This window comes from Dinoponera quadriceps, unplaced genomic scaffold (genome assembly GCF_001313825.1).
Source record: "Dinoponera quadriceps isolate SergipeBrazil2010 unplaced genomic scaffold, ASM131382v1 scaffold405, whole genome shotgun sequence".
NCBI lineage: Eukaryota > Metazoa > Arthropoda > Insecta > Hymenoptera > Formicidae > Dinoponera > Dinoponera quadriceps.
Genome location: NW_014554754.1, coordinates 2,204,743 through 2,228,917, shown reverse-complemented (window position 1 = coordinate 2,228,917; position 24,175 = coordinate 2,204,743). Strand labels below are relative to the sequence as shown.

At 36.4% G+C, this 24,175-nt stretch overlaps 7 protein-coding genes across 12 annotated transcripts; 3 read left to right on the top strand and 4 right to left on the bottom strand.

Annotated features, from left to right (window-relative positions):
- Positions 1 to 926: 926 nt before the first annotated feature.
- Positions 927 to 1,983, top strand: LOC106741373. Its single transcript, XM_014613298.1, has one exon. It carries the CDS (start codon positions 1,428 to 1,430, stop codon positions 1,971 to 1,973), a length of 546 nt encoding a protein of 181 aa, XP_014468784.1. The 5' UTR covers positions 927 to 1,427; the 3' UTR covers positions 1,974 to 1,983.
- A 156-nt stretch (positions 1,984 to 2,139) lies between these two features.
- Positions 2,140 to 5,066, bottom strand: LOC106741367 (protein asteroid-like). Its single transcript, XM_014613286.1, has 2 exons — positions 4,638 to 5,066; positions 2,140 to 4,527 (listed from the first exon to the last, which is right to left on the bottom strand). The coding sequence occupies exon 2, from the start codon at positions 4,467 to 4,469 to the stop codon at positions 2,160 to 2,162; it is 2,310 nt and encodes a 769-aa protein (XP_014468772.1). The 5' UTR covers positions 4,470 to 4,527; positions 4,638 to 5,066; the 3' UTR covers positions 2,140 to 2,159.
- An 88-nt stretch (positions 5,067 to 5,154) lies between these two features.
- Positions 5,155 to 7,201, bottom strand: LOC106741370 (copper chaperone for superoxide dismutase). 2 transcript variants are annotated; one of them, XM_014613295.1, is made up of 7 exons: positions 6,731 to 7,200; positions 6,441 to 6,639; positions 6,152 to 6,341; positions 6,023 to 6,089; positions 5,778 to 5,959; positions 5,572 to 5,687; positions 5,155 to 5,260 (listed from the first exon to the last, which is right to left on the bottom strand). In XM_014613295.1, the coding sequence occupies exons 1-7, from the start codon at positions 6,782 to 6,784 to the stop codon at positions 5,250 to 5,252; spliced, it is 819 nt and encodes a 272-aa protein (XP_014468781.1). In that variant the 5' UTR covers positions 6,785 to 7,200; the 3' UTR covers positions 5,155 to 5,249. The 2 variants fall into 2 exon arrangements, with proteins under 2 accessions (XP_014468781.1, XP_014468780.1); XM_014613294.1 differs by lacking the exon at positions 5,155 to 5,260 and having other exon boundaries at positions 5,278 to 5,687; positions 6,731 to 7,201.
- Positions 7,202 to 7,404: 203 nt separating this feature from the next.
- On the top strand, positions 7,405 to 11,362 carry LOC106741537 (basic salivary proline-rich protein 1). Of its 2 annotated transcripts, none has more exons than XM_014613666.1 (6): positions 7,405 to 7,875; positions 8,016 to 8,092; positions 8,248 to 8,329; positions 8,427 to 8,637; positions 8,847 to 10,048; positions 10,527 to 11,362. In XM_014613666.1, exons 1-6 carry the CDS (start codon positions 7,816 to 7,818, stop codon positions 10,734 to 10,736), a joined length of 1,842 nt encoding a protein of 613 aa, XP_014469152.1. In that variant the 5' UTR covers positions 7,405 to 7,815; the 3' UTR covers positions 10,737 to 11,362. The 2 variants fall into 2 exon arrangements, with proteins under 2 accessions (XP_014469152.1, XP_014469151.1); XM_014613665.1 differs by having other exon boundaries at positions 8,427 to 8,655.
- A 356-nt stretch (positions 11,363 to 11,718) lies between these two features.
- On the bottom strand, positions 11,719 to 15,962 carry LOC106741469 (KDEL motif-containing protein 1-like). 4 transcript variants are annotated; one of them, XM_014613539.1, is made up of 7 exons: positions 15,771 to 15,959; positions 14,987 to 15,198; positions 14,702 to 14,913; positions 14,374 to 14,618; positions 14,059 to 14,296; positions 13,509 to 13,808; positions 11,719 to 13,433 (listed from the first exon to the last, which is right to left on the bottom strand). In XM_014613539.1, the coding sequence occupies exons 1-7, from the start codon at positions 15,938 to 15,940 to the stop codon at positions 13,308 to 13,310; spliced, it is 1,503 nt and encodes a 500-aa protein (XP_014469025.1). In that variant the 5' UTR covers positions 15,941 to 15,959; the 3' UTR covers positions 11,719 to 13,307. The 4 variants fall into 4 exon arrangements, with proteins under 4 accessions (XP_014469025.1, XP_014469026.1, XP_014469028.1 ...); XM_014613540.1 differs by lacking the exon at positions 15,771 to 15,959 and adding an exon at positions 15,404 to 15,761; XM_014613542.1 differs by having other exon boundaries at positions 13,314 to 13,433; positions 13,544 to 13,808; positions 15,771 to 15,962.
- Positions 15,963 to 16,183: 221 nt separating this feature from the next.
- On the top strand, positions 16,184 to 19,552 carry LOC106741468 (F-box only protein 42). The gene is made up of 7 exons (XM_014613538.1): positions 16,184 to 16,585; positions 16,734 to 17,077; positions 17,293 to 17,450; positions 17,538 to 17,674; positions 17,896 to 18,035; positions 18,217 to 18,356; positions 18,484 to 19,552. The coding sequence occupies exons 1-7, from the start codon at positions 16,462 to 16,464 to the stop codon at positions 19,019 to 19,021; spliced, it is 1,581 nt and encodes a 526-aa protein (XP_014469024.1). The 5' UTR covers positions 16,184 to 16,461; the 3' UTR covers positions 19,022 to 19,552.
- An 11-nt stretch (positions 19,553 to 19,563) lies between these two features.
- LOC106741467 (pre-mRNA-splicing factor SYF1) lies at positions 19,564 to 23,918 on the bottom strand. The gene is made up of 15 exons (XM_014613537.1): positions 23,781 to 23,918; positions 23,544 to 23,692; positions 23,129 to 23,450; positions 22,656 to 22,955; positions 22,413 to 22,554; positions 22,164 to 22,315; positions 21,874 to 22,094; positions 21,587 to 21,749; positions 21,385 to 21,498; positions 21,131 to 21,293; positions 20,952 to 21,061; positions 20,532 to 20,735; positions 20,221 to 20,443; positions 19,961 to 20,107; positions 19,564 to 19,731 (listed from the first exon to the last, which is right to left on the bottom strand). The coding sequence occupies exons 1-15, from the start codon at positions 23,820 to 23,822 to the stop codon at positions 19,655 to 19,657; spliced, it is 2,529 nt and encodes an 842-aa protein (XP_014469023.1). The 5' UTR covers positions 23,823 to 23,918; the 3' UTR covers positions 19,564 to 19,654.
- Positions 23,919 to 24,175: the final 257 nt, after the last annotated feature.

The window sequence follows — 24,175 nt, the reverse complement described above, 5'->3', positions numbered from 1 at the left end:
GGTTCAGAAGAATCCCCAAAATTATATGCAAAGTAACTATTTTAATAATTTATACTTGTTACATCTATATATTTTATATCATGCATATAAATATTTGCATGTTACTTGTATACAATTTGTATACAATTGTTTCAACAAAAACAATTACAAGGGAAATTATTGATTATATCGTAATAATTAGAATTTGGCCGGAATTTTAAGAATATTATGTGTATATACATATACTTTTATCTCGTACATTAAACATGATATAACAATATATATATACATGATATAACAACATCGATTAGTCAGAAAATTCTTTTTATATTTTAAAAATGTAGTCAGTACTGACACGTAGTTTTTTCATATTTGTTATGCTTCATTGTATCATCTACTTTATATTCCTTACGGAAGTATACCATTTTTACATTCAATGAGTATTTTTCAAAGAATATAAAATAGGATGTTTATTTTAATTCTTTATTGACGCTTAAAAAATTGGGACGAAGTATATATATATATACAAATATACAAATATACCTATTTTTTTATTCTGATCAATGAGATATTATTTAACTAATTGGTCATGTTCACATAATAATTTTTGTTACCTTTGTTCCATGTTTATTATCTCTATCAAATTATGAGAAATAAATAATAATATTATTATCGCAACCTAAAAAATTGTTACATTAAGATATATATAAATTGTTGAAATATAATATACCATATTAATTTAATTTCTATAAAACATCGTATATGTTTAATTCATGTATTTGCCTATGATAATAATATCATTGTAATTGGGAAATATCATTGTAATAAATAAATAAGATGTTCGTGCGAGTTTCAATACCATTATCGATATTTTATTTTAAATTTATTTTGAATAAAAAAATTAATTAATTTCTCTTGTTATGAGTAATACAGAACATACTGTGTTTTATATAAGTTTCTTTTATTTCAAAATCTTTGTGATTTTTACAAAAGTTTAGAAACAATGAAATAATGATATTTGTGCATTCTACGAACTATCGATTATATCCAAATCAGGTGGTAATCAGATTTGGTAATCATGTCATTAAATTTTTTACGTTAAAATTACATAAAATGTCACTGCTATATTAACATGTATAATTCACCAAATAACGTAAGTGGAATATACAAAACTACACCTAATATTATGCTATTGACAAATTTTTGAACGCTCTCTTCAATTTTGAAAGAAATGATAAAAGACCGTTATAAAAATATAATCTTGATCATATGTAATCATAATATGCAAATACCCACGTGGCACATGTTAGCTTCATCTATGTTTTTTAAACGTATATTAACATTTTATAATCGTATACGTTTAAAGAACATATATAAAACTATGCTATTTCCGGATACATACAATATTCCTATCGCGCATTGATGTTTACTCAATTATGCGATAGCATATGGAACTCTCGAGTAAAATCAAATTTGTCCATGATCGTTGTAATTATATTACTGAAAAATCCAATTCTATTTTACACACGCAGATGGGAAAAATCCCTATAACGCCGCAAATGTTACGTACAGCTGTAGAAGAACTACAAATGCATCAATTGTTTGTTGAGTCAAAGACTTTAGGGGAATATATACAGAGATATTATCCCGTTGAAAGAGATTTCGTCGTTCTCCAGCAGGAATTACAGGAGAAACTGAGATATGCTGTTTGCGTTGGACTGCTTGGTCAACGTGATAAAGACGAATATTACATACCGACTTTACGAGAAGAGGCAAATGCTGTTAAAAGAGGGATCACTGCATTCTGGGAACTGTACAAAAACGTAGGACCAATGATGAATTTTCTCACGTCAATTTTCATACTTTACGGCAAAAATCTATCCGTGTTTTTTCATTTAGAACAATCAAGTGCCCAACACGAGGAAGAAGATCCACGCGAAACAACCAATGGCGCATCGAAGACGAACAGATTGCACGAATTCTCCCAGAAGTGACGAATCTAATAGCAGCGAGGATTTTTGATATTATCTAACCGCATGAAAGATTCGGTTGTTGATTTTTTACAGTCGTCAGTCATATCGGATCGAATTGTAACAGATATTTTTACATAATACGATTCTTCCGTAAGCTCACAAAATATATCAAGCACGACTCTCCCGATGATATGTACAGTAGAAACTTTACTCTTGCATAGCATCGAGTACAGTAAATGGATTATTTACGTCGTGGAAGGATGGTTCATTAGCGCTTTCACATTTCTTCTCAGTTTCTTCCTCGTGATCTTCTTGCGCGGACTCTCCCTTCTTCTCGTACTTCGTCCTTTGCTTTTTATGTCTACTGACTTTCGTCTGCATCGTTTGCATATTAAACAAGGGCTTGAGTTTTAACAACAGAATATTAAACAGACGCTCTAGACTCGGGGAGCTATGTAAAATCGAATTGATATAGGTCTCGACATTATCGCGTTTCTTAAAATTGCTACACAGATTATACAACAATGTACCATTGAACAGGCTCGCGATTTTGGTTGGCTCGTACGGATACCCTAATAATGCATTTAAATGCATGCTATGCCTCAGGCAATTTTGAAACTCCGCAAATCTGTGTACGATTGTGACGTTGAATTTCTTCGGTTGAGAATACAATTTATGGTCCATCTCGAAATTAGATACAAAGAACGAGGCCGCGATCAAACAATCGTCCGCGTTAACTTCGTGAAGCGCATATAAGATCGTAACGTCCGTTGAATACTGCGGCCGGTAATTACCAAGTTTTCTTGCGGACTGAATATTTTGCACGGTTCCGTAGAATTTCTGTTGGAAAGTGTTTAAGATTCTATAAACGCCCACTTTGTAATCTATTATGTTAAATAACATAGCAAATAATAAGGAGTACACGTGATAATTAAGCTTAGCTGGTTCTTGTTGCTGATCTATCCAGTGCTTCATGGTCGCGACGTACAACATCCATGCTGACGGAATTTCATTCATACAATTTTCACCGATAACTCCCAGAGTAGTGTTCAACATTTCTTTTCTGATCGCAATCGGCACATCTCTCAAGTTAGACAGAGCGGGAAGTTTGCAATCGAATATGTTGTCATTGTATTCCAAACAATAATGCCTTATTCTCTTATTTTCATCCCTGGTCATATACTTCATATTGCTTTTCTCTCCGTCCATTCCTGATATTAGCAGCCCATATATGGCATTTATAATTTTCAAACTCGCGATGGCAGACGACGCGTAATAGTAATCTTCAACTTGCGCGGGGAAAATATACAGCTTCCGTATTATCAAGTCGATAAAGTAACTTGGATACATGCCCATCTTGAATTCGTTAATAAACCACTCGGGCAAATTGTTAACAAGTGATTCATTAGAAACCAATTCTGTTTCTTGAAGTATGCTCGTCGCTTCCTGCTCATCCACTTCCTCTTCCTCGCTTAGCTCCGTTTCATTTGTCTTTTCTTCGATATACATCAACTTGTAAATATCGCCTTCGAATTTATACGTCTTGGATGCGCCATGCATGTGTACTCTTGAGAATTTCTCCGCAGGTACACCCAGCAGAGCCAGCACACTCAACGACGCATTGATGTAACTGTTTATTATCGTTTCTATTATTTTTAACACCTGTTGGCGCTTTTCTTTTCGCAGTCTACTTAGTATTCCTATTATAGCTTGGTTTAAGCTGTTCCTTCGCAACCAATCGAACGTGGCATCGATACGACGTTGTTGTTCGTTGTACTTCCTCCTTCCTGCCGGTGGTAACTTCAGGTGACGGAAGAAGTTTCTAAATGTATGTTGCTTCACATAGTCATTCCCCAGTAATACCGCTGCCAATGGCAACAGAGATTGATTTAATCCGTTATAAGAGTGAAAGAGATTCTCAACGCAATAAATCTTGCAACGTTTCACATAACCATTGCCCGCTGAATTACGGACAATATAATTTCGCCATGTGCTAAACGGTATGTACAACGATCCGTAAATGTAGAAGTCAGAATCGTAACTCAATACAGGACACCTGAGAATACGAGCTACCGCGGCTATGGTATTGTCCGCTTCAAATATACATTGTACATACCTGATGCCTTTTTCTTTCATGACATCTTTGAAAACTTCCTTTATACATAAAGGAAAGAATTTATTTCTGTGCTGAGACGATGGCGTGTAATATGATGCTAATCGTATCTTCTCTCGAGCTCGGGTTATAATTGTCTTGAGCTTCTTGTCTTCACTGCCCCCGTCAAATAACACCAATGGGGTAACATTGCACTTTGAAAGTTCGTCGAAAAATTCCAACACACATTGTGCATATTTATCATAATCACCACCAAAAGCGCAATTACAATTTGCATACCAATTGTACAGTTGACACGCTATACTGTTGCCATCAATTACTAAATAAGTGTCATGCAGTTCATAATTTACAAGATAACGCTCAGAATAATTCGCGATAAACGTTGTTAGGCCAGGAATTCCCATCCTGAAAGTTGACCCTCGGAGATTTTTATCAATTTGTATTCGCTCGAACTAAAAGTGCCTGTAAAATATCAATTAATATTTTTAATATTTCTGAACTTTATTTTGCTTTTTTATGTCTTCTTCTTATCAACCACAACGTTAAGTTTATATTTGTGATTAAAATCTAACCTCAATGTGTTTCGTTCATGTGCATTCCTTGATATAATTTATTTACGCTACATTATCTGTCTTGTACAATTAATTACAACGATACGCAAGAAATCCTTATTCTTCTTTATATACATTTGTTCATTCAATTTTATCATGTAGAATCCGGAGAGGAATATGAAATCAGAAGGACCATAGCTACAAATTTGTTCGTTTTATTTGCACTTGCTGCACGTACATTATAGTGAGCAGTGTCGCCAGGACAGAAAATTTGTATACCAACTAAGTGCCAAGAATGTACCAGATTTGATTAAAATGTGTCAACATTTATACCTGCTGATTATATCTGTATTTTATTGCATTTTTGCATTGTTTACAGAACTATAATAATTTTATGTAGTCTTTACACTACCGGTATTTTCTAATACGTAACTAATAAAATTATAAAATATAATATAAATATAATTATAAATATAAAATATGCTGACTAGATATATATTTATGCAGAAATTTATAACATAACAAAGTATGCGTCAAATATGTGTATTCACATTATATTTTATTGTTAGTACAGATATGTTTCAACATGGAATGTGTTATTTCTTTAACTCAATTTGTGTTATGTCTTCGTAATTACAAATTCGCTGAAAAGAAAAAATTACGTTACTTTTGAAAAAAAAATTAATGTTACTGTGAAATTAGTTGTTGGGCTGAAATTAGCTGTAGGGAATTTCAATTTTCACATAACTTGGATCTTTGAAAAAGTATATAAAAATGCTAAGTCACCAGTAAGTTACAAAATCTTTGTGTCGATATAAAAATAAAATATTCCTGAGATTAAAAATTTATATCTGCATAAAATGTGTGATTCCCAGGAATAACTCTTTCATCTTTGAAAATATTCAGATTACTGTGCATATTTTTTCATTAAAGTTTGTATAATTTTTTGTAATACCATTATGTACAAGAGCCCGATCTCTTTCATCCCATATTGTGAGACCATCACACGCGCAAATTTTCTTCGTATTTTGAAACAACCCCGATGATCTGGCTATAATACCACAAGCCAACCTTGTATGAAAAAATTTAATATTAAAACTACCAGAAAGATAATTATATAGAGATAGAATTTTATACTATGACAATAATCACTTCACATACCTATTTCCGCTGTTTCCGTTTATCTTAGATTCTGGATTGTCACCTTTTCCAAAATCGTCAGGATTTTCAGTAATAATTAGGGATCTGCCGATAATGTCGGGTATTTTAAGAAATTTATCTATTTTCCGAAATGTAGCTCTGCCTGTAGAATCTGCTGAGATATTACCAAGATCACCGGCATGCTGTAATCACAGACGAAAACATCACTAAAATATTAAAAAACATAAACGAATCTTGACACTCACCCTCTTGGACAGTTCATCTTCAGGATCTCCGTGTGAAGAATTATTTGGATTGAAGTGCTCACCTACACTGTAATCATCGTATTCACGCAAAGTGTCGACTCAATGACAAACCTTCATAAGCAGATTTACCTGTCACAGCCTTTAGATAAGTCGCCACATTCGTGTATATGTATACCATGTTCACCTGGAGCTAATCCATCAACTGTACCATCTACAATACATCCCTTTGGAGTTTGGACAAACCTTATTACTCCTTTCACTAAATTACCCACACTGTATCCTGAATTTCCACCTAACATTGACACCGCGCTCAATTCATCTAAAAATTTAGTTTTATACAGTCATTACATATATCTTAAGTCTGGAGCTATATATTTAATCTTTATAAATGATAGCACAATATGAAATATATTTCAACCTCCGTATCCTTTCAGCACCGCCTGCCTTCCAGTCTTTTCAATTCTTTCTTGTATGACAGAATAAGGTAGATTTGTTTCGACCACAACAGTACCACGTTCCAACGATATATCAATATTTTGGACACCTTCCACATCGGCTATACTCTCGCGAATTGCATTGACGCATTTCTGGCATGTCATATGCACAGCAAACTCGATCTGTTGAAATAATACATTATAATCCGTACAGGTGAATTAGCAGGTATATCTTAGTTTGGCCGAGTGACAAATATAAAAGTTAATTACTCACTTTTGCCAAAGACATTTGCGCAGTTTGTAACAACGTAACAGAGCAAATTTGCATATATCAAGCATGCGATGACTTGACGAGCAATAATATTGCGTTTTTTTTTATTAGCAAGATCACGGGAAACTTCTTTAATACACTTCCATTCCCTAGGCATAGTAACATTGAAAACTTCCAATCGGTAGCATTATTATTATTATTTTTGAATGCTCCGCATCATAACCGCTTCTTTGGGACAATTTTGCCGATTCACCGAATAATTCACCGTCATGATGCGTGAATATTCGCACATAGTGCGTCTAGGAATTCTACTTGATTGGTAGAGTGGTGTTATTATTAATTGACCAATCAGAACCAAAAGGAGCAAAGATTTCTTTATCACGATTGGTTAATTAAATGCCACTTTATCGTCGAGTGGGATTTTCGTACGTGGAAATTTTCGCGTGTCATTATGTCTGCTCGCATAGCTTGCACTTTTGACACTTATGCACCTAATACCTGTTACCGGATACAACGAACAATATCCAATGACAGCTCTTCTGTTTAAAGATGCTAATGTACAACGGCCATTAAAGGTGTAAAAGTATCAGAAGTGCAAGCAACGCGACAGACCTATTGTGAAGCCGCCATTAAACGGAAGACGCGCGAGTTCGCGCATTCGTCGTCGGTGACGCTACCTTACCAAGCCTTCTATTTCGGAAACGGTCCGACACCATCCCCTCGTTTGCGAAACTGTACACTTCGCAAGGTAATTGCCGATAATTGTCGCACGCGTCAGCCGCATTATTACAAGTACGAGCTGTGCACGAGACCCGTACGGCGGGTGGTTTGTTGTTGGGTAACGCGTAGATGTGCAAGTTGAAGAGGTCCTCGTGATCCTCCTTAGTCCCGCGCGAATGAGTCCCGCTTCTTGTGGATGATCGACGTTTCGATAGTACATGTCGCGAAGACGCGATAAAAGTGGATGTAGTATCTCTTAAGGCGGCTTTTCCTTGCTAACTCTTCGCGATAGCGACGTGAAAGAAGTGGTTTTTCGTTCATCGACGTTTCGTTCACTCGGCGAAACAACTTGTGATTCGCTTCCAAAAATGTCTGTGACTTTCGCACAGCGCGGCAGGCCACCTCCGAATACTGCTCAAATACAAAAGGTAAGGTTGTAAAGTAACGGTTGTAACTTGAAAAAAAAAAGGAGTGATAACCTTGTCACCGATGGCTGAAATAATGACGATAAATACGCCTGTAATCTTAGAGCTTGCGATCGTCCATATGTATTTGTACGTTTATGTAGATGCTGGATGAGAATAGTCAACTCATACAAACAATACAAGAGTACCAGAACAAAGGCAAGGCGCAAGAATGTATACAGTAAGTGACTGGTGTTTATGTTTTGTCCTGCAATTTTTCTCCATCACCAAGATGTGTTACATAATACAGTATCAGACAGGATTGTTCTTGACATCAGAGGTATTTATCACTTCTGACGTCCCACTAAATTAAATTAAATTAAATTAAATTTTCAGATATCAACAGATGTTGCATCGCAACTTGGTGTATTTAGCGACTATCGCAGATGCAAACCAAAATATTCAAGCCTTACTACCTGTAAGCAATCTTCTAATATATGTAGTGAAGACAGAAAAACACAGTTGAAACTTGATAAACAATTATAAGATTCTTAACTGCTTCTTCTTCTTTTAAGCCACCTCAAGGTATCCCCAATGGTCCTCAGCACGCCATGATGAACCCTCAAGGGCTCCCAAGTGGTCCAGGAGGTACAACTGGCCCTGGAGGAGATATGCCTCCGAATACACAGCCACCTATGCCAATGTCAACCTTTAATCAAGGCCAACCGATGGCACAAGGTACTTATCGTGGACCTGTGATGCCTGGACAAGGACCTACCATTAATCGTATGTTCATTTGTCAAAGTATGTTTTATACATCATCTTTACACTCGTTATTCAAATAACCTGCCGTCCGGAATTTTAATTGATATTCTACTTCAAATTTAGCCCAACGCAAATTATAATCGTGCACTCTGACGTAAAATTGTATTCTTAACTCGCGATTAGACAGCACTTTATGCATGTTTGCTATTGTAATCCGTTGACGTTCGCAGGGCCTCCGGCTGCTCCAGGTCCGCAGCAGTACAGAAGTCCGCAAGGATACCCGCAACAGCCTTCTCAGCAAGGATATCCCGCTCAGTACACTAATCAGAATCCAGGATCGAATTATCAAGGGCCGCAAGGATCCGCGTACACTCCCGGCCAGCCCAACCAATACGGACCCCCGAATTCGTCTCAACAACAGGGATACACCGCAGCGAGCCAGCCAAATTACGGCCCTCCGACCACGGTGAACAGCTACGGCCCGCAGCCAGGCGGCTATCCACCCCCGGGCACGACGCAGCCGCCTTCCGGATACGGGCCGCCGCCGCCGAATCAGCAGGGCTATCCGCCGTCGAATGCTTCGCAGCAGAATTTCTCATCAGGTAGTCAACAACAACAACCGGGACAGTACGGCAGCCCTAGTCCGCAACCGAATTATCAGCAGCCTCCGTCCCAAGCGCCACCTCAAAACGCGTATGCCGCTGGGCAACCCGGAAGTTACCCCCCACCCTCCTCCCAGGCGTACGCGAACAATGTCCCGCCGCAAAATTATCCACCGCCTCCGACAACCAGCGCGACTCAACCCCCTCAGCCCGGCTCGCAGCAGAACGCGGGCCCGCAGCCTAACTATGTTAGCCAGCCGAGCCCGGGCCCCGGCGCGACGCAATACGGCCCTGCGTCTACGTCTCCGCCATTTAGCACCTCCTCCGCGAGCGGCGGTAATACTTACGCCCAGAGCAGTCAGCCGACGAGCACGCCGTCCGCCTCGACGCAGACGTACCCGCCGAGTAGCGGCCCGCCGCCAACGTCGCAGGGTGGGAGCTACGCTCCCCCGGTACCGGCTCCCTCCGGTTATCCCGTTCATCAGACATCCCATCCGACGTCCCACCCGCCGCATCCGCCGCCGCACCAGTCACCCCATCAGCCGCCGCACCCCCCGCATCAGCCACCCCATCAACCGTCGCACCAGACGTCTCATCAACCGACCTCACATCAACCGCCCCATCAGCCGCCGCAACAGTCTCAGCAACAGTCGCAAACAGCTCCGCAGACGCAACAGCAGCCGTCTCAGACTTCGGCCCCTAGCGGATTCCAGCCGCCCTCCGGTCCCCCGCAGGGTCCCGCCCCGCCTCCCGGCCCTCAGCAGCAGCCTACGTATGGACCCACTACGACGCAAACGTACGTTCCGCCGACACCAGGAGGACAACCACAGGTATTCTTCGCGCATGTATTCTTTTCGGCTTGTATAAGCAACGTTCAGAATTAATAATCGTCGGTCGACGGTGTCTCTCGACCTGCTGTACGATAGCCGCGTTCAGCGGAGAAAACAGTGCCCTGCAACTGTTGGAGAAATTCGCCGTGCTGATTGGTGTGTGCTCTGAATCGTGGTTGAATCGGAGAGAGCCAATCGGATTCACGGATCTTACAACCAGTCGTAAGGCTGCTTTCTCTGCGGCCGATGTAACTGTATTTACAATTCTTCGCAAAATAACTTGTTCTTTTTATGGAGCAGATTCATAATTTGGATATTGATGTGTGTATGACATTAAACGCTTCTATTTCGTGAAACTTGTATATGGGAGAGAAAGAGATGGAGAGAGGGGGGAGGGGGGATAACTAAATATTGTATTTACACACGAAATTTGTCATTTGTGTATTCGTAATTGAGAGACACGTATTCTGAATTGTAGATTTATACTCCTCATCCACCACAAGGAGGACAACACTATGGACATCCGCAGTATCCTCCCCAAAGTTATCCTCCACCGCCAGCAGGACAAGGATATCCGCAATATCCTCCGCGTCCACCGGGTGGACACATGCCTCCGCCACCTGGACCGCAAGGACCACCCCCACCAAATCAATATGGTGGTTATGGTTATCAACCACCCACACAATAAAGTATAGTAATATAAATTCTTGCATTATTCACATTAATATTAATAGTTCGTTAGTTCTTCGTTAGTTTCTCTCTATGAAAATGATTATTTGAAGATAATTTTATCTTGTTCCTTTTTTTTTTTTATGCATTGCCTAAAATAGTACTAAAAGGCTTAGGACAAAATTATACATAACCCGTGGAAGTTGCTGTAAAAGAAGACTCGAATTTTTATAGGATTGAGTTTTGTTTTGTTTGTTTGTTTTTTTTTTTCTTGACAGCTTTTAATATTAACATATGTATTTTAGTATGTTAATGCGTAGTAATACATAATATCGTATTTTGCATTATATACGTATATACTAGTTTGGTAGATTACTTGGGGATTGTTCTTTTTTTATATTACATTAGTTGTATTATTAAATTTCGGTGAAATGAGTATGCCAAATATCCAGAATGGCTTTTAACTCCTACGGCAAAACTCGTAATGCGTGAAGAACGTACGTACAATATAAAAAAAAAAAATCGATAATTTATTATGTTTTTCTAGATAATATATCTTATCTAGAGTCTTTGTCTGATTTGTTTTATATATTATCCGTATATACACATATTATATATATATATATATATTAATATACATATTTATCACAGATTTATTATTACGCTTTGTAATTTTTTATATTTTATAATTTACATATGCAGGAGAATGGTAAATTTTGAATTTTATTTTTATTATGAATACATACGTCAATATTTTTATTAGTTTATAACTAAAAGCTCGTATTCTGAACTCTTTCATTGATAAAAATGCTCCTAAATGGCTTAGAAACCACCTGATTGGCTGAGGAGCCATATTGAACACGTTGAGTGCGACGTCAGTCCCTCGGGATTGACAGTAGACTTTTCGTTTGGGCGACATTGGTGCGTGAAACCGGCATTGTCAAGGGTTAAAAAATTAATTTATAATTTTAATGGAGTTTATTAAAACATTTTAAGCAAAGGTGTGGATGAGGTGTGGATGCACATATTACAATAAGATTGCTCGTCTCTTGGAGGTCACCTTCTTGCCATTCCCCTTCCCATTATCTTCTGTTTATAATTTGTATACTTACGCATTGGCTGCACCATCCCACAATAAATTGAAACAAAGTAATCTTCTGTTCATACTCTCTATCTCAAAAATTTCTTGAGCATCAAGTGCTCGCTCGCTGCCGCCTGAGCGGAAAGGATAGCAAAATCGGCGCCGCGCTCAACGTGTTAAGGAACTTTTATCGATTAAAGAGACTTTAGAATATAGTCAAAGTAAACGGAAATTGTAGAATTGTCACACGTCGAATATTTTTTTCACACATCCGCGCGCGCCCACACACACACACACACAAAATAAACAAACACAGAGAGAACTCACGTATTACCTTCAAAATAGAAACATTTGTGGCGTTGTGTTAAAAATCCACTCAACGTATTAGAATTCAGCGCGTTAATTATTGCGACCTCCCGTCGGTGAGTCGATCGATACAGTCACTTGTAAGTGCCAATTATGGTCAAATTTAGTTCCTGCAAATGTTGTTCCACCGTTGGATAAATTAAATTCCTCGGATTGCCAATTGGAGAATAACAAAGGCCACACAGCTTATTCATATTCGATCCGAGAAATTCTTCGGTGAAAGGTTTCACTCCGTAGTTTGGCGTGGGTTTGCCACGTGGACACGTCGCTCGATGGGAGACCGTACACAAACGCTATCGATTGCGACTCGAAGTTCATAAAATTATAGTTTAATTGCCATACGCGTACGTTATTGTATCCAGACATCATTTTTATAATTTAAACTTCGTTATCGGTTATTTGATATTGCCATCCGGAGAGGATATTAAGCGACAGATATTAGCCAAGACGCCAAGTACATAAAAACGATAGTATAGACGACACAGCCGGTAGTCGGTTATCTATATGCGAAATTTGCGGTAGGACTTTTATTTGTCATTCCGTTTCGCATCGAATTCATTTCTCGCAAGAGCTGTGTTTAACTACTGATAAAGTTTGTCTTTATAGAGCATATAATAGGACTATGATGCTGATTACACAAACGTGAATGTTTGTCTCAATTTTATTTGCATATTGTAGTGAAATTTAATTTGGTAAATCGCGATACAAAATACGAATGTGAATATAAATTTCTCCATGTTACATATTAATCCCATAAATATTTTTCGAAGGAGATGTTGATAATTGTACAAATGATGTATCTTGTTCGAGATCTTGATATGTTTTTAGATTAAATAAATGAAAACTATTAAATGGTATATAAAAATAGCTAAAAAAAAAGGCAGGTTATACAAGTGCATCATAAAAAAAGAAAAAGAAAAAAAGAAAAAATCTATCGAATATTAGAAGACCGCCTGTTTCAAGTTCGAGCTCATATCTCCCTTTTTATTTTTGACATTAGCGATAGGTACAAAATCTTAATGAAGAAATATGTATCTTTATACATTTATGATACACGTGATACTCGTATGACGATGATGTGAGTCGGTTAGATCTTCGCTGTATTAGTAAGTTATAGGAGGATGTAAACAAGAGGATGTTAAACTACAATTCATCTCTGTGGTTTAAATTGGTGGTAATAAGGTGACACCGACAGGAATGACTAGGTTGTGGTACTTCTTCCATGTTATTCAGTACTTCAACTTTACTCCTTAAACGTTTTCTCCATTCCTGAAATGTAAAGATTATATCATTTGGCGAATAATATCCGAGAAGAATATATAAGAAAATAGGGCTTTCTCATACGTGAAATAAAATTGTATAGTAACACAATATATCACGTGGTAATAAATTATCCCTCGCAAATTGTCTGGCGGATTTAGCAATCTTCAATCCATCCTCGTCGTGTTCCTTTGCCCAATGAATCTTGTCAACCAGATCCGAGAGATCGCTTTTCACAGGCACATAATGTATCCCGGGTGTAAGATCCTTGTAGAAAAATTCGTAATACTTGGACTCTTGCTTGAGCACCAGAGAATCTCCAGCGAGCAAATACGGGAATCGATACGCTGCTACTGTGCCATCGATATTCAGCAGATATTTGTACTATAAAAAGAAAAAATATACAGAATCAATATGAGACCACATCGACGCAGTTACATCTCGATTTTGGCATTGCTCTTTCTTTCCTCACGATGTAAATTTCGAAGTTACTCATGCTTCATGCATTTACAACCGTAGGAGAGAATTCAACCGACATGATGCAGTTAGTCCTAAGAGCGTAATTAATTATGAGGAGGCACTGCTGAACTTTCGATTTTCGTGAGAAAAATTCCACTTCTTTTTTTACGTTTACCTTGAAAAAGTTGAAGAACGACACGTGACTTTGCCCGGGTCCGTACTTATCAATTTTATCTTTAAAGAAGAAGAAATTTGTGATAGAGACATTGAAAAGTTCCGGATGTTCTCGTGAAATGTCGATTAAATCAAGGCGCTCCCTCCTGGAGTCACGTCCGCGCCAAAATAACTGCTCAGTCTTGTTCTCCCATGGCAGATCAGTGTTACCTTGCACTGAGAGTGTGTCTAGCATTTCCCTGTACAAGCGTGAAATATTGCAAATTACTTTTGTTTATGTTACGTTCATATAAAGTTGTAAATGCGTATGTTATACCTTCCCATCGCTTCCAAGGATGATTGGGTGATATCATATGTAGGCATGACGATGTCACTTGTATCTTCGGACCCGCACCATGAGAAAACGGGGTACAGAGGGCCCTTATCGGGGACAAGCGGCCAGTCACCCAGATTCACAAAGAATTCAATATCTGGCAATACTACTTTGCGCGCGAGCGACAACAATATAGCATCCATAAATATCTTAAAGCCAACATACTGGCCGTAACATTGCCTATAAATCTAATTTAGTCTCTCTAGTTCCAATTCAGATTTATAAATATATAAATATAGAATTACGTATTTATGGGGTATGACATAATTACTCGGTTGGTTTTTAGTACGTAATGGCAAATGCTGACACTGGTCGGCTGATCGTATCTCTTAATGATATTTTCACGTATTTTGTCAAAGTCAACACTTGGAAATGGAGCGAGATCACGATGCATTTGGGTGTAATTTCGTTGGCATTGATAACTGTCCAGCCAATTAGCGATCGATAGATTCGGGCAGTAACATTCTTCTTCATAAACAGGACCTGAAAGATATTTCTTTTGTGTTATTTTTAAGTATTTTTTAGATTTTACGTGAAGAAATAAGTAAACATATACCTTTGATCTCTGATTGAAATATGGGTAGTTCCATTCCCTTAATCTTCACTTTGATCTTAATGCTCGAACAGGTATTGAAGACTTTATAGCGTAGAATAAAACTTCCATCTTTGCAGTCAAAAAGTTGAGTCCAAATACGACACGCTGAGCCATCAAATGATTGTCCTTGTACTGTCCCAGTGACTATATTTTCACCAGGAGATTTCGTCAAGCTAGAATATATTTGGTAACATATAACATGCCACATAAATCACAAAAATATTGATTGAATATATTTATAACCAATTTTTAGAAAAATATCATTTGTAATTAATTTTTTTTTTATATAATTATTATTTAATTCACTAAAAAAGTGTGTTATTAAATTATATACGTTTGTATTATATATAATTAAACCACTGATTGTTCTAAACTAACTTTCTTTCATGTGAATCAACTAGTTGGAGAAAGATATATCTTGCACGCAAGGTAATTTCTGCTGGCTTTAATCCTGGGCCCCAGATTATTGTTTTCAATGGATTTATCTCAATATTTCTCACTCCCACACACATTAATACCGCTAAGAGCGTTATCAGCTGCATAATTTTTAGAAATATTCACATATACAAATAAGGTAAAGCATAACACCTTGGATTGATGCACAGCTACATTATTAAAAATGTATTTTAATATATTAAATTAGCTGTAAGGTTTAATTAGGTTAAATTAGTCAACAACACTTGATGTTAAATATTGTTAATATTTATCTTTTAAACAGAAAATATATAATATTGCATGCGATTACAGCCTGTTGAAATTTTCCCATTGGAAAGCAAATTCACTCATTGGACAAGACAGATGCGTTCCGCAATTTATTAGAAAAAGTCGGACAATCTTTTGTCCGAGAGTATACAACCATTGTGTTACACTTATCTGTGATTGGTGCATACTTCTAGATCTGCCAATCACATCCATCGTCCAAAAGTCGATTATTCATCTGCTGTGTTCGCCGAATGCAGTATACCATTGCATGCCAGGTGCATATTTAACGTTGCAAATGCTTCGAAACGTTTGTTTCTATACTGAGTTTGATGACATTTATGACATTATATGGATATAGTGCTCTGAAACGCGTCTAACACAAGTCCTGCGTTAAGAAATATATAGCCATTACGAACAGAAGACATATATATATATATATATATATATATATATATTTATGCAAACGGAAAAGCAGTGCTGCTAACTTTTTCCAATATTCCAGAATTCTCATGTCGTCCAAATAGGAAAGTAACCTGAAAGCATATTTCTTCAAGTTGCACAGAAAGTACAAAGCGGCGGCGCATCTGTGACTATTAAATTTTTAGAAATGAACTTGATCTTCATGGGGAGATAGAGAGACCTTGTTATCAGAGTGTGGTTTTGTACAAAATATGAGTCAATTTGTGTTCTTCGGGCGAAGCATAACCTCGCTCGTGATTCTTACTTGATGCAAGATGCAGTGCAAAATCGACGACCTGCCCGACGAACTGTTGGAATATATTTTGAGCCTGGTGCCGCCTTACAAAACCCTCGAGGCCTGCAAGTCTGTATGTAGAAGATGGAAACGTACCACGGAAGGTATGCGTGCTGTTTCCTTCATTTTTACTCTACATGTTTATGTTTTTATAATTATATTTACTGCTTTACGTAGTAAAAAGTAGATATGCATATTAGATTACACAGTGGGTTCCTCGGTGATTCTGATTTATTTGTGTCTTGTCAAAAGTTGTCATAGCGCGCAGCGAAGCACATTTTCAAAGATCTGTGGCTGTTGGATCCTTGTTGTGGAATTCGTTGCCATCTGTACACTGGGCACCTACAATTGGCAAGAGACATTCACATTCAGCATGTATATACAATAATTCTATGTATGTGTTTGGTGGCTGTTCATCCACTTGGACAACATTCAACGATCTGTGGCGGTTAGATCTAGATACAAGAACATGGGTGAGGCCAGTCAGCCTGGGTAGCTATCCGTCGCCTAAAGCTTGCGCGACTATGCTTTATTATCAGAAGAGCTTTATTTTGTTTGGTGGCTGGTCCTATCCATTGCCGTATCCTCTACATCAGGTAATTCCATGAAAATAACATAAAATTCTTTCACCTGATATAATTACACTTGAAATATCAAACGTTTATTTCTGAATTTATATCACTGATTTCTGATACTTTATTTACAAAAATGTTGATTAGAGTTAAATACATTTAAACTTTGTTTAAGTAAAAATGAGTAAATATTGTATGAAAAATTGATGTTAATTCAACTTATTTGTATGTATTTTCAGCAATGGAGATTATTTAATGAATTACACATATACTCTATAGAATCAAATAAATGGACTACTATAGATACATTATTAACCCCACCACCAACGTCCGCACATTCTGCATCAATACATGGGAATAAAATGGTCGTATTTGGTGGTGTATGCGACGGAGAGAGGTATATTTCTGTAAAGTTACAGACGTTAGACATTGGCGTCCTATGCGTACATTTCTCTTAACGTTGCTTGTATTATTTTGCAATCAGTTCCAACGATATATGGTGCTTCAATTTGGATTCGTATCGTTGGCAAAAGCAATTTGCGTCGGGAGATTATCTTCGGCCAGAACCGCGTTATGGACAATCTCAAATTGAACTCGGAGACAAGCATCTGCTTATTCTTGGTGAGACACTTTCAGTCGCTCACAAGAGATCTTTCTAATTTAATCCGTAGTGTAAGTTTGGAGGAAGTTTGTGACTTCTAATGTGTGTGCGTGTGAGACTAATCTGCATTCAAGTATGTATTCAATTAGAAAATAATACTGAATTTGAATCTCTGTTTATCAATATTTAGACAGTTAAATATACGTTTAACTAAATGATTATATATGTATGACATTGTCAGGAGGCTGCACAGGACCAAATGCTCCTATGAACGATGCCTGGTTATTGGAGATGGAAGGACCATTGTGGATATGGAAGAAGGTTACTATGTGCAATACAGAATGGGCACCAACGCGTATCTGGTGTCATCAAGCTTGTAAGGTAGTGTCAAAGTAAAACGTTTATCCTCCTGTAACATTCGTGCGTGGAAAATATTCTTGAATGTAAGCGCAAGTCATTTCAGTTACATGATTTCCTCAATCTTAAAAATATTAGTATAAGCTATAAATTCGCTATTGATGTATGTCAGATCAATATGTACTTAATACTATCATTTGTGTAGGTGGGAAATTATGTTGTTGTACTGAGCAAAAATAAACGCAAGGCCAAATCTAATGATATGAGTATTTCGTTAAAAAAGACTGCTTGTCAAAGCTCTCTGTGTGCTCCGTCGCATTGCGAATCCAATCCTTTATTCAGGAGGTTGGTATCTATAAGTATCGCACAATCTTATTATACTGTTATTATTAAGATTTATACAATCATTCTGCTGCATTGATAATCAATGGGGAAATATTTCGCAATATTATTAATCGGATGTTTTTCTCAGGCCGGAAAATGTGTCCACCCCGGATAGGGACGAAAACGTAAATGGACGGCACGGAGCATTCTCCAGGTCACACTTGCAAAGTGCACACACTTCATCACACATGTCTATTTTCTCAAAACCGATGTCGTTGTATAGTGACAATTTTTTAAGCATGGCCGCATTCCGTGATCCACCTCTGCATAGTAATTCAAACACGTTTAGGCAACGTCAATTGGAATTGTTGAGGAAAATGGAGGAGAAAATTAAGAATAAGAAGGCACAAGCGAAACCGGCGAAAAAAACTGAAAACACATTATCTATATTCGTGTTAGATATTACGAAAGTTCTTGAAGACTGCAGTGCTTCGTGGATTCCCTTGAAGCAGGACAACTACTCGGGTCCTGATGAGAGGATCTTATATTCTCTTGTGGCAGGAAAAGGTGAGTTAATAGTCTTCGGTGGTCTTCGTAAGCAACAAACGACAATGGATTGGAACCTTCCAAAAGATGAAGTATACAATGACCTCCATTTTATAAATCCACCTCGGTATGATATTTAATATGAATAAATAATTAAGTAGCACTATCAAAATTTCATTCACAATACATTATCGTTATTTTCCGTTATCTTCACACCAAACGTCCCGAAAAGAGAATAGTTGTATTATCACATAAGTTTTATACAATGTTAAAATAGAATTAATTGAAATTGATATAAAAAAATGCACGTTAATTGTAAACATACGTTTGTTATAAAATAATTTAAAAATAATGAATTTAGATTGTTATAAAATATATCTGAGTTACATATTTAATATTACAACGATTCTGCACAACACAAAATATATAAACTGATCTTGTTTAGAGTGTACTATATTCACATACATTGTTATTTATTGATATATATATATATAAGCCTTACTGCTTTTGAATTCTGCAAGTTCGATATACCCATAATTAAATATCGATATTTATACGATTGTACTTTCAGAAATGATAAGTGCACGTATTTCTACAAATATGTTACGAAATTTGAAAATTGCAATTGATACAATATTTTATGTATAAGATTATATATTATGATACAATATTATATGTATATTTTATGTATAAGATTTATTATAGACATTATATATAGTTGCTACACACATTTTGTACAATTTTATTAATGTTATCCATCCTATATGAAGTTTTCAATCGTCTTCAACTTCGGCTGCTTTTAAACTACCAAATACTTGTGATGGTACAGTTTGTTTCTCAATTGGTATGTCTAAAAATAAACAAGGCATTATATTAAAACGTATACTCGAAACATGTGAGGTGTTAAATTCCAGTGTTAAACTGTTGATTGAATATGGAGTCGGAATTAAAATTGAGATTCAGAGGTGCAAGTAATAAAATATTGCCTACTTTTGTTCTTTTTATATTAAAAAAAATTTTAATTCAGAAAAATGATAATAAAATTTAACATTTTAATTTCTTTATAAATATATTACTACCTTCGTCTACTTCTGCATCATTTTCATCTTCGTCGTCCATGTCAATATCGATCTCGTCCGGATTATTTACGTGAGACTCTGGTTTACCGTCCTTCTCTGTCACACCGCGCACAAACTTGATACTTCCCTTAGAACTGCTTGCATTATCTGTAATTTAAGATATTTTTAAGATAAAACGTAATAAGATTCCTCTTTTTTTTTTAAAGAAAAAAATTCACATTCATATGAAGCAGAAGAGAGTTAGCGTTAATTTCGATTACCTGCATTCGACGGAATTTTACTGTCTAGCAAGCGCATAGCATCAACTGGGACATCCGATACTTGACTGGATGCATTGTTCAACATTTGCGCAGACATCATATTCACTTGAGTATTGTACATAGCCTGCACACTACGCTTAATTCGAAGCATCTCGCGCATTGTGTCCTCGTTCCCATGCCTAACTTCAAATTCCTTCCAAACTTGCCAGAAGTTCGATGTAACCTAAAATTAATTCAACGTACAAGTGAGTATATATATATCATAGTGCAAGGTATGAATTACAGGATATATTATAAACACGATATTTTACCCTTGGATCGCATATTTGACTACAATATGCATATATCCCTCTTGCTCTATCCACTTCTCCTAATTTCGTCTCCATTTCCGCGAATCTCAAACACATTTCCCTAGTATTTTCATCATTTAAAACTTCTATGGCTTTCTCGTATATTTGACGAGTTTTTGGTACCCCATAAATGTCCGCTGCTTTCTTTATATATATATTGAACATCTGAAAATTGAGAAATTGATTTTTAGATCTCCTAAAGTCTCGAATCCATTCGGGAAATCATATAAATATCAAGTGTATCTTATATTTTATAATTAATTAATATTTTATAATTTTATAATTAAAGCATATATAAATATGAGTACTGTTTTTAGGAAAATTTGCTATTCTAAAATTATCGTATAAAGTATTTGCAGCAAGAGAAAAATATAATATTACATCAAATCTTTCCTCCGGAAGAACAGCATTTGTTGCCCGCTCGTATACAGACATAGCATGTCTCGCTAAGCCATGTTCTTCTTCCAACTTTGCATATAACAGATACAGAGCTGCAATACGTAGAATTTAGTTATTTTCTTGTTGCATTTATATGAGATAATATGTATAATAAGTTGTACCTTTGGCGTACTTCGGTGGGCAATGTTCTAAACATTGTTCAAATAGATCCCTGGTACGTTCTAATTTTGTACCGCCGTAACGTTTTAAAAATTTCGTGAGGTACGTATTCCAAATGTCATAAACATTAGGCCATTTGAACAATGCAATTCCTTTCTCGTATGCCTGAAAATGGATTTCGTATAATACTCTATTGACAGGGTTGACAGATGTGAATATAATCAATGAAAAATATTCCACCTACACACATACATACCCTAAATGCTTCTTCAAAATAATTATTTTCCTCCAGGAACAGTCCGTAGTTAATAATAATTTGAGGAGTTGCGATTTTCAGATCGATTATTTTGTCATATACTGCTTTGCAGGTCTGTCATGATAAATACATATGAAATTGAAGGCACTGAGAAATGCAATATAAACTACATAAGTGAAGAAAGTGCAATGATACACCTTACCTTAAATGTTCCAAAACTTTCTTCCAAGTCTGCATACATAGACCACACTTTTAAGGATTTGTACAATCTCATTTGCACCGTCTCTGTTTCATCATGATAAGCCACCTTCCTAGCTGGCATTGTAGTAGCACGATGCATGAGCTTTAAAGCTTCCTTACAGTTTCTTCCATGAGACGATAGAGAACATTTAGAGATATTATTATCGAGATATTTTATTTATATATTAAATTACCTCGTTTTTTTACTTATATAGTAACATTTGGCTTCTACGTTGTAAATCAACTTACCCATGTCTAATTTCCATTTCTGCCCATTCGCACCATACCGAGGCAAGATCGTCCACTTTGGTGTATGGAACATGAGTTGCCTTCTCAAATACTACTCTAGCATCTGCTATTTGACCGTTTTCCTCATAAAATTTGCCAAAAGCGACCCACAATGTATGTAATTTACCGACTGCCAGCTGTGGTTGCACTGTCTGTACTGCTTCTGTGTATGTATTAATTATCTACAAGAGGAAAAAGTATTAATTAACAATGATCACAGATTCACGTATAAATTCCTAATATCTTTTTACCTCATGTGGTTGTCCTTCATAAAGCTTAATTCTCTTATGCCATTCTGCTACATTGTGTGGGTTTTGTCGCAATAATACGGAATTAAGTAACAATAATCTTCTTTCCATGAGATGTTCCAGCCGCGCCAATCTCAATTCTAATTCTATATCATCTAGTGTCGAAACGTGTAATTAAAGAATAATGCGTCACTTTTAATAAGGCAAAATTATATTGGTATGTAAAATCTTATATGTATTATATTAGCATACCATCTTCGGTAGGATTCGTCGCAGCTTCTTCTATGAGCTTTTTAAGACTAAGTTCCTCAAACTGTGCATAAGCATCAAAAACTTGCGTGAAATCTCTAACAGTAGTTACAGTCTGTATAGCTTCTTCATAAATATCTCTTGCCTAGAAAAAAACGTTATATATATATATATGTGTGTCATTTTGATAACTTACATTATAAAATAGAAAGCATTAATTAAATAAAAATATAAAGCTGGTGATACCCTCTCGAAAAGACCACTTCGAACATAGTAATCTGCTAGTGAATTCCACAAAGGTCCCAGCTGATCCGTGTAACGTCTTAAACCACCTCTGATAATCGCATCTACATTAAGGGACTTTATTTTGGAAGGATTTTTAGATATTAAGTCACATAATTCATTCCATAATTGATGATTCGATTTTCCATGCTTCGACACAAAGTCATCCTGGTTGACAATCTGTGCGAGTTTTACAGCACCCTCGTCAAGTCTTTTAATAGATATCAGATATTCTATATATTCTTCTGTATCCTCTGGAGCCAACTACATATATGTAACACAAAAATAGGATAAAATATGTATAAAGAAATTTTCTTTAGGGTGAATTCTTTTAAATATTTATTTTCATATTGATTACGAATGTAAGAAGGAAAATGAAAAGCAGTACAGTAACAAGCAATACTAACATAAATGAAGAATTAGAAATAAGTTATTACCTTTAAGTATCTCCTAAAAACTCGGACTGCAGTCTCATAGACATTGTGTTTCTTTAAGAAATTAATATACAACGGCCATATACGGTGATGCTGTGTGATAGGAAGTGCTCTGAGTGAACGATCAAATACTTGGCGTGTTCGTGTTATGTAGCATTGTTCGGTCATCAATGTACAGTAGTCCATCCATATACGTGGCATTTTATGCATAAACACCAAAGCACGTTCAAATGCATTATTAACATCTTCGTACAATGGATCCGTTATGCACCGACCCTTTAACTGACTCACACGTTGTCGAAGATAATTGTACCACAGCTTGTAACTGCATTAAAAAAACATGTAATTCTTAAAAACTGTTGCATGTATATAAGAATTATAAGAATTTATAAAAATACGTAGAAGAAAATTGTTTTACCTGCCTGGAAGTTCCTTCAATGCTCGTTCATAGACCACGTTTAAATTCTTACTTTTTGCATTTTTCAGATGATCAATGTAACGTTGCCAATGTTTCACAGAGTATGGGTTTCGTAGAATTTCTTCTTCGTATGGCAAATCCTCTTCATTCTAATTAATAGAAGTTATAATACTATGTATGTTACAGCTTTGCTAACTTTACATATGCGCGTGAATAATTTTTATATATTACACTTACGAATACATATAAGTTCCCTTCGTCATCTTTACGTTCTAACATTATAGAAATGACACGTGGTCTTTCGATAAATTAAACAGATATCCTTTAATAATTTTTACAAGATATAACAATTCCTGTGACGCTTCCCTTGGAGGTTAACAACGAAGCTAACCTTGTCTTAGGTTTGCGCATGCGTGATGAAAGCATCAGTAAGGCGTGTAATACGAACAACATAAAAGTCGTCAACGTTGTAAGACCGAGCCATAAAGTTTAAAATTGTCTTACTTCTTATTCCTTAATTTATTTCCTAATTACATATCCCGTAATGAAATTAAATGTAAGCACGTGCGTGGTGTCAAGCAGACAGCGTCTATTATACTAGATCTGTTCTATACTTAGAGGTTGCCGGGTTC

Bases quoted from the DNA above. Each gene is read 5' to 3' on its own strand.
- LOC106741373 (XM_014613298.1), top strand. From the start codon at position 1,428: ATGGAACTCTCGAGTAAAATCAAATTTGTCCATGATCGTTGTAATTAT.
- LOC106741367 (XM_014613286.1), bottom strand. From the start codon at position 4,469: ATGGGAATTCCTGGCCTAACAACGTTTATCGCGAATTATTCTGAGCGT.
- LOC106741370 (XM_014613294.1), bottom strand. From the start codon at position 6,784: ATGCAAATTTGCTCTGTTACGTTGTTACAAACTGCGCAAATGTCTTTG. The intron at 6,640-6,730 runs GTGAGTAATTAA...TTATTTCAACAG, and splicing joins CGCAAATGTCTTTGGCAAAA to ATCGAGTTTGCTGTGCATAT. The intron at 5,960-6,022 runs GTGAGTGTCAAG...CTGTGATTACAG, and splicing joins AAGATGAACTGTCCAAGAGG to CATGCCGGTGATCTTGGTAA.
- LOC106741537 (XM_014613665.1), top strand. From the start codon at position 7,816: ATGTCTGTGACTTTCGCACAGCGCGGCAGGCCACCTCCGAATACTGCT. The intron at 7,876-8,015 runs GTAAGGTTGTAA...ACGTTTATGTAG, and splicing joins ATACTGCTCAAATACAAAAG to ATGCTGGATGAGAATAGTCA. The intron at 8,330-8,426 runs GTAAGCAATCTT...TCTTCTTTTAAG, and splicing joins ATATTCAAGCCTTACTACCT to CCACCTCAAGGTATCCCCAA.
- LOC106741469 (XM_014613539.1), bottom strand. From the start codon at position 15,940: ATGGATGTGATTGGCAGATCTAGAAGTATGCACCAATCACAGATAAGT. The intron at 14,297-14,373 runs GTATAACATACG...ACGCTTGTACAG, and splicing joins TCCTTGGAAGCGATGGGAAG to GGAAATGCTAGACACACTCT. The intron at 13,809-14,058 runs GTAAACGTAAAA...TTCTTTTTATAG, and splicing joins CGTTCTTCAACTTTTTCAAG to TACAAATATCTGCTGAATAT.
- LOC106741468 (XM_014613538.1), top strand. From the start codon at position 16,462: ATGCAGTGCAAAATCGACGACCTGCCCGACGAACTGTTGGAATATATT. The intron at 17,078-17,292 runs GTAATTCCATGA...ATGTATTTTCAG, and splicing joins TGCCGTATCCTCTACATCAG to CAATGGAGATTATTTAATGA. The intron at 18,357-18,483 runs GTTGGTATCTAT...TGTTTTTCTCAG, and splicing joins TCCAATCCTTTATTCAGGAG to GCCGGAAAATGTGTCCACCC.
- LOC106741467 (XM_014613537.1), bottom strand. From the start codon at position 23,822: ATGTTAGAACGTAAAGATGACGAAGGGAACTTATATGTATTC. The intron at 21,499-21,586 runs GTAAGGTGTATC...TTATCATGACAG, and splicing joins AAAGTTTTGGAACATTTAAG to ACCTGCAAAGCAGTATATGA. The intron at 21,294-21,384 runs GTATGTATGTGT...ATCCATTTTCAG, and splicing joins ATTTTGAAGAAGCATTTAGG to GCATACGAGAAAGGAATTGC.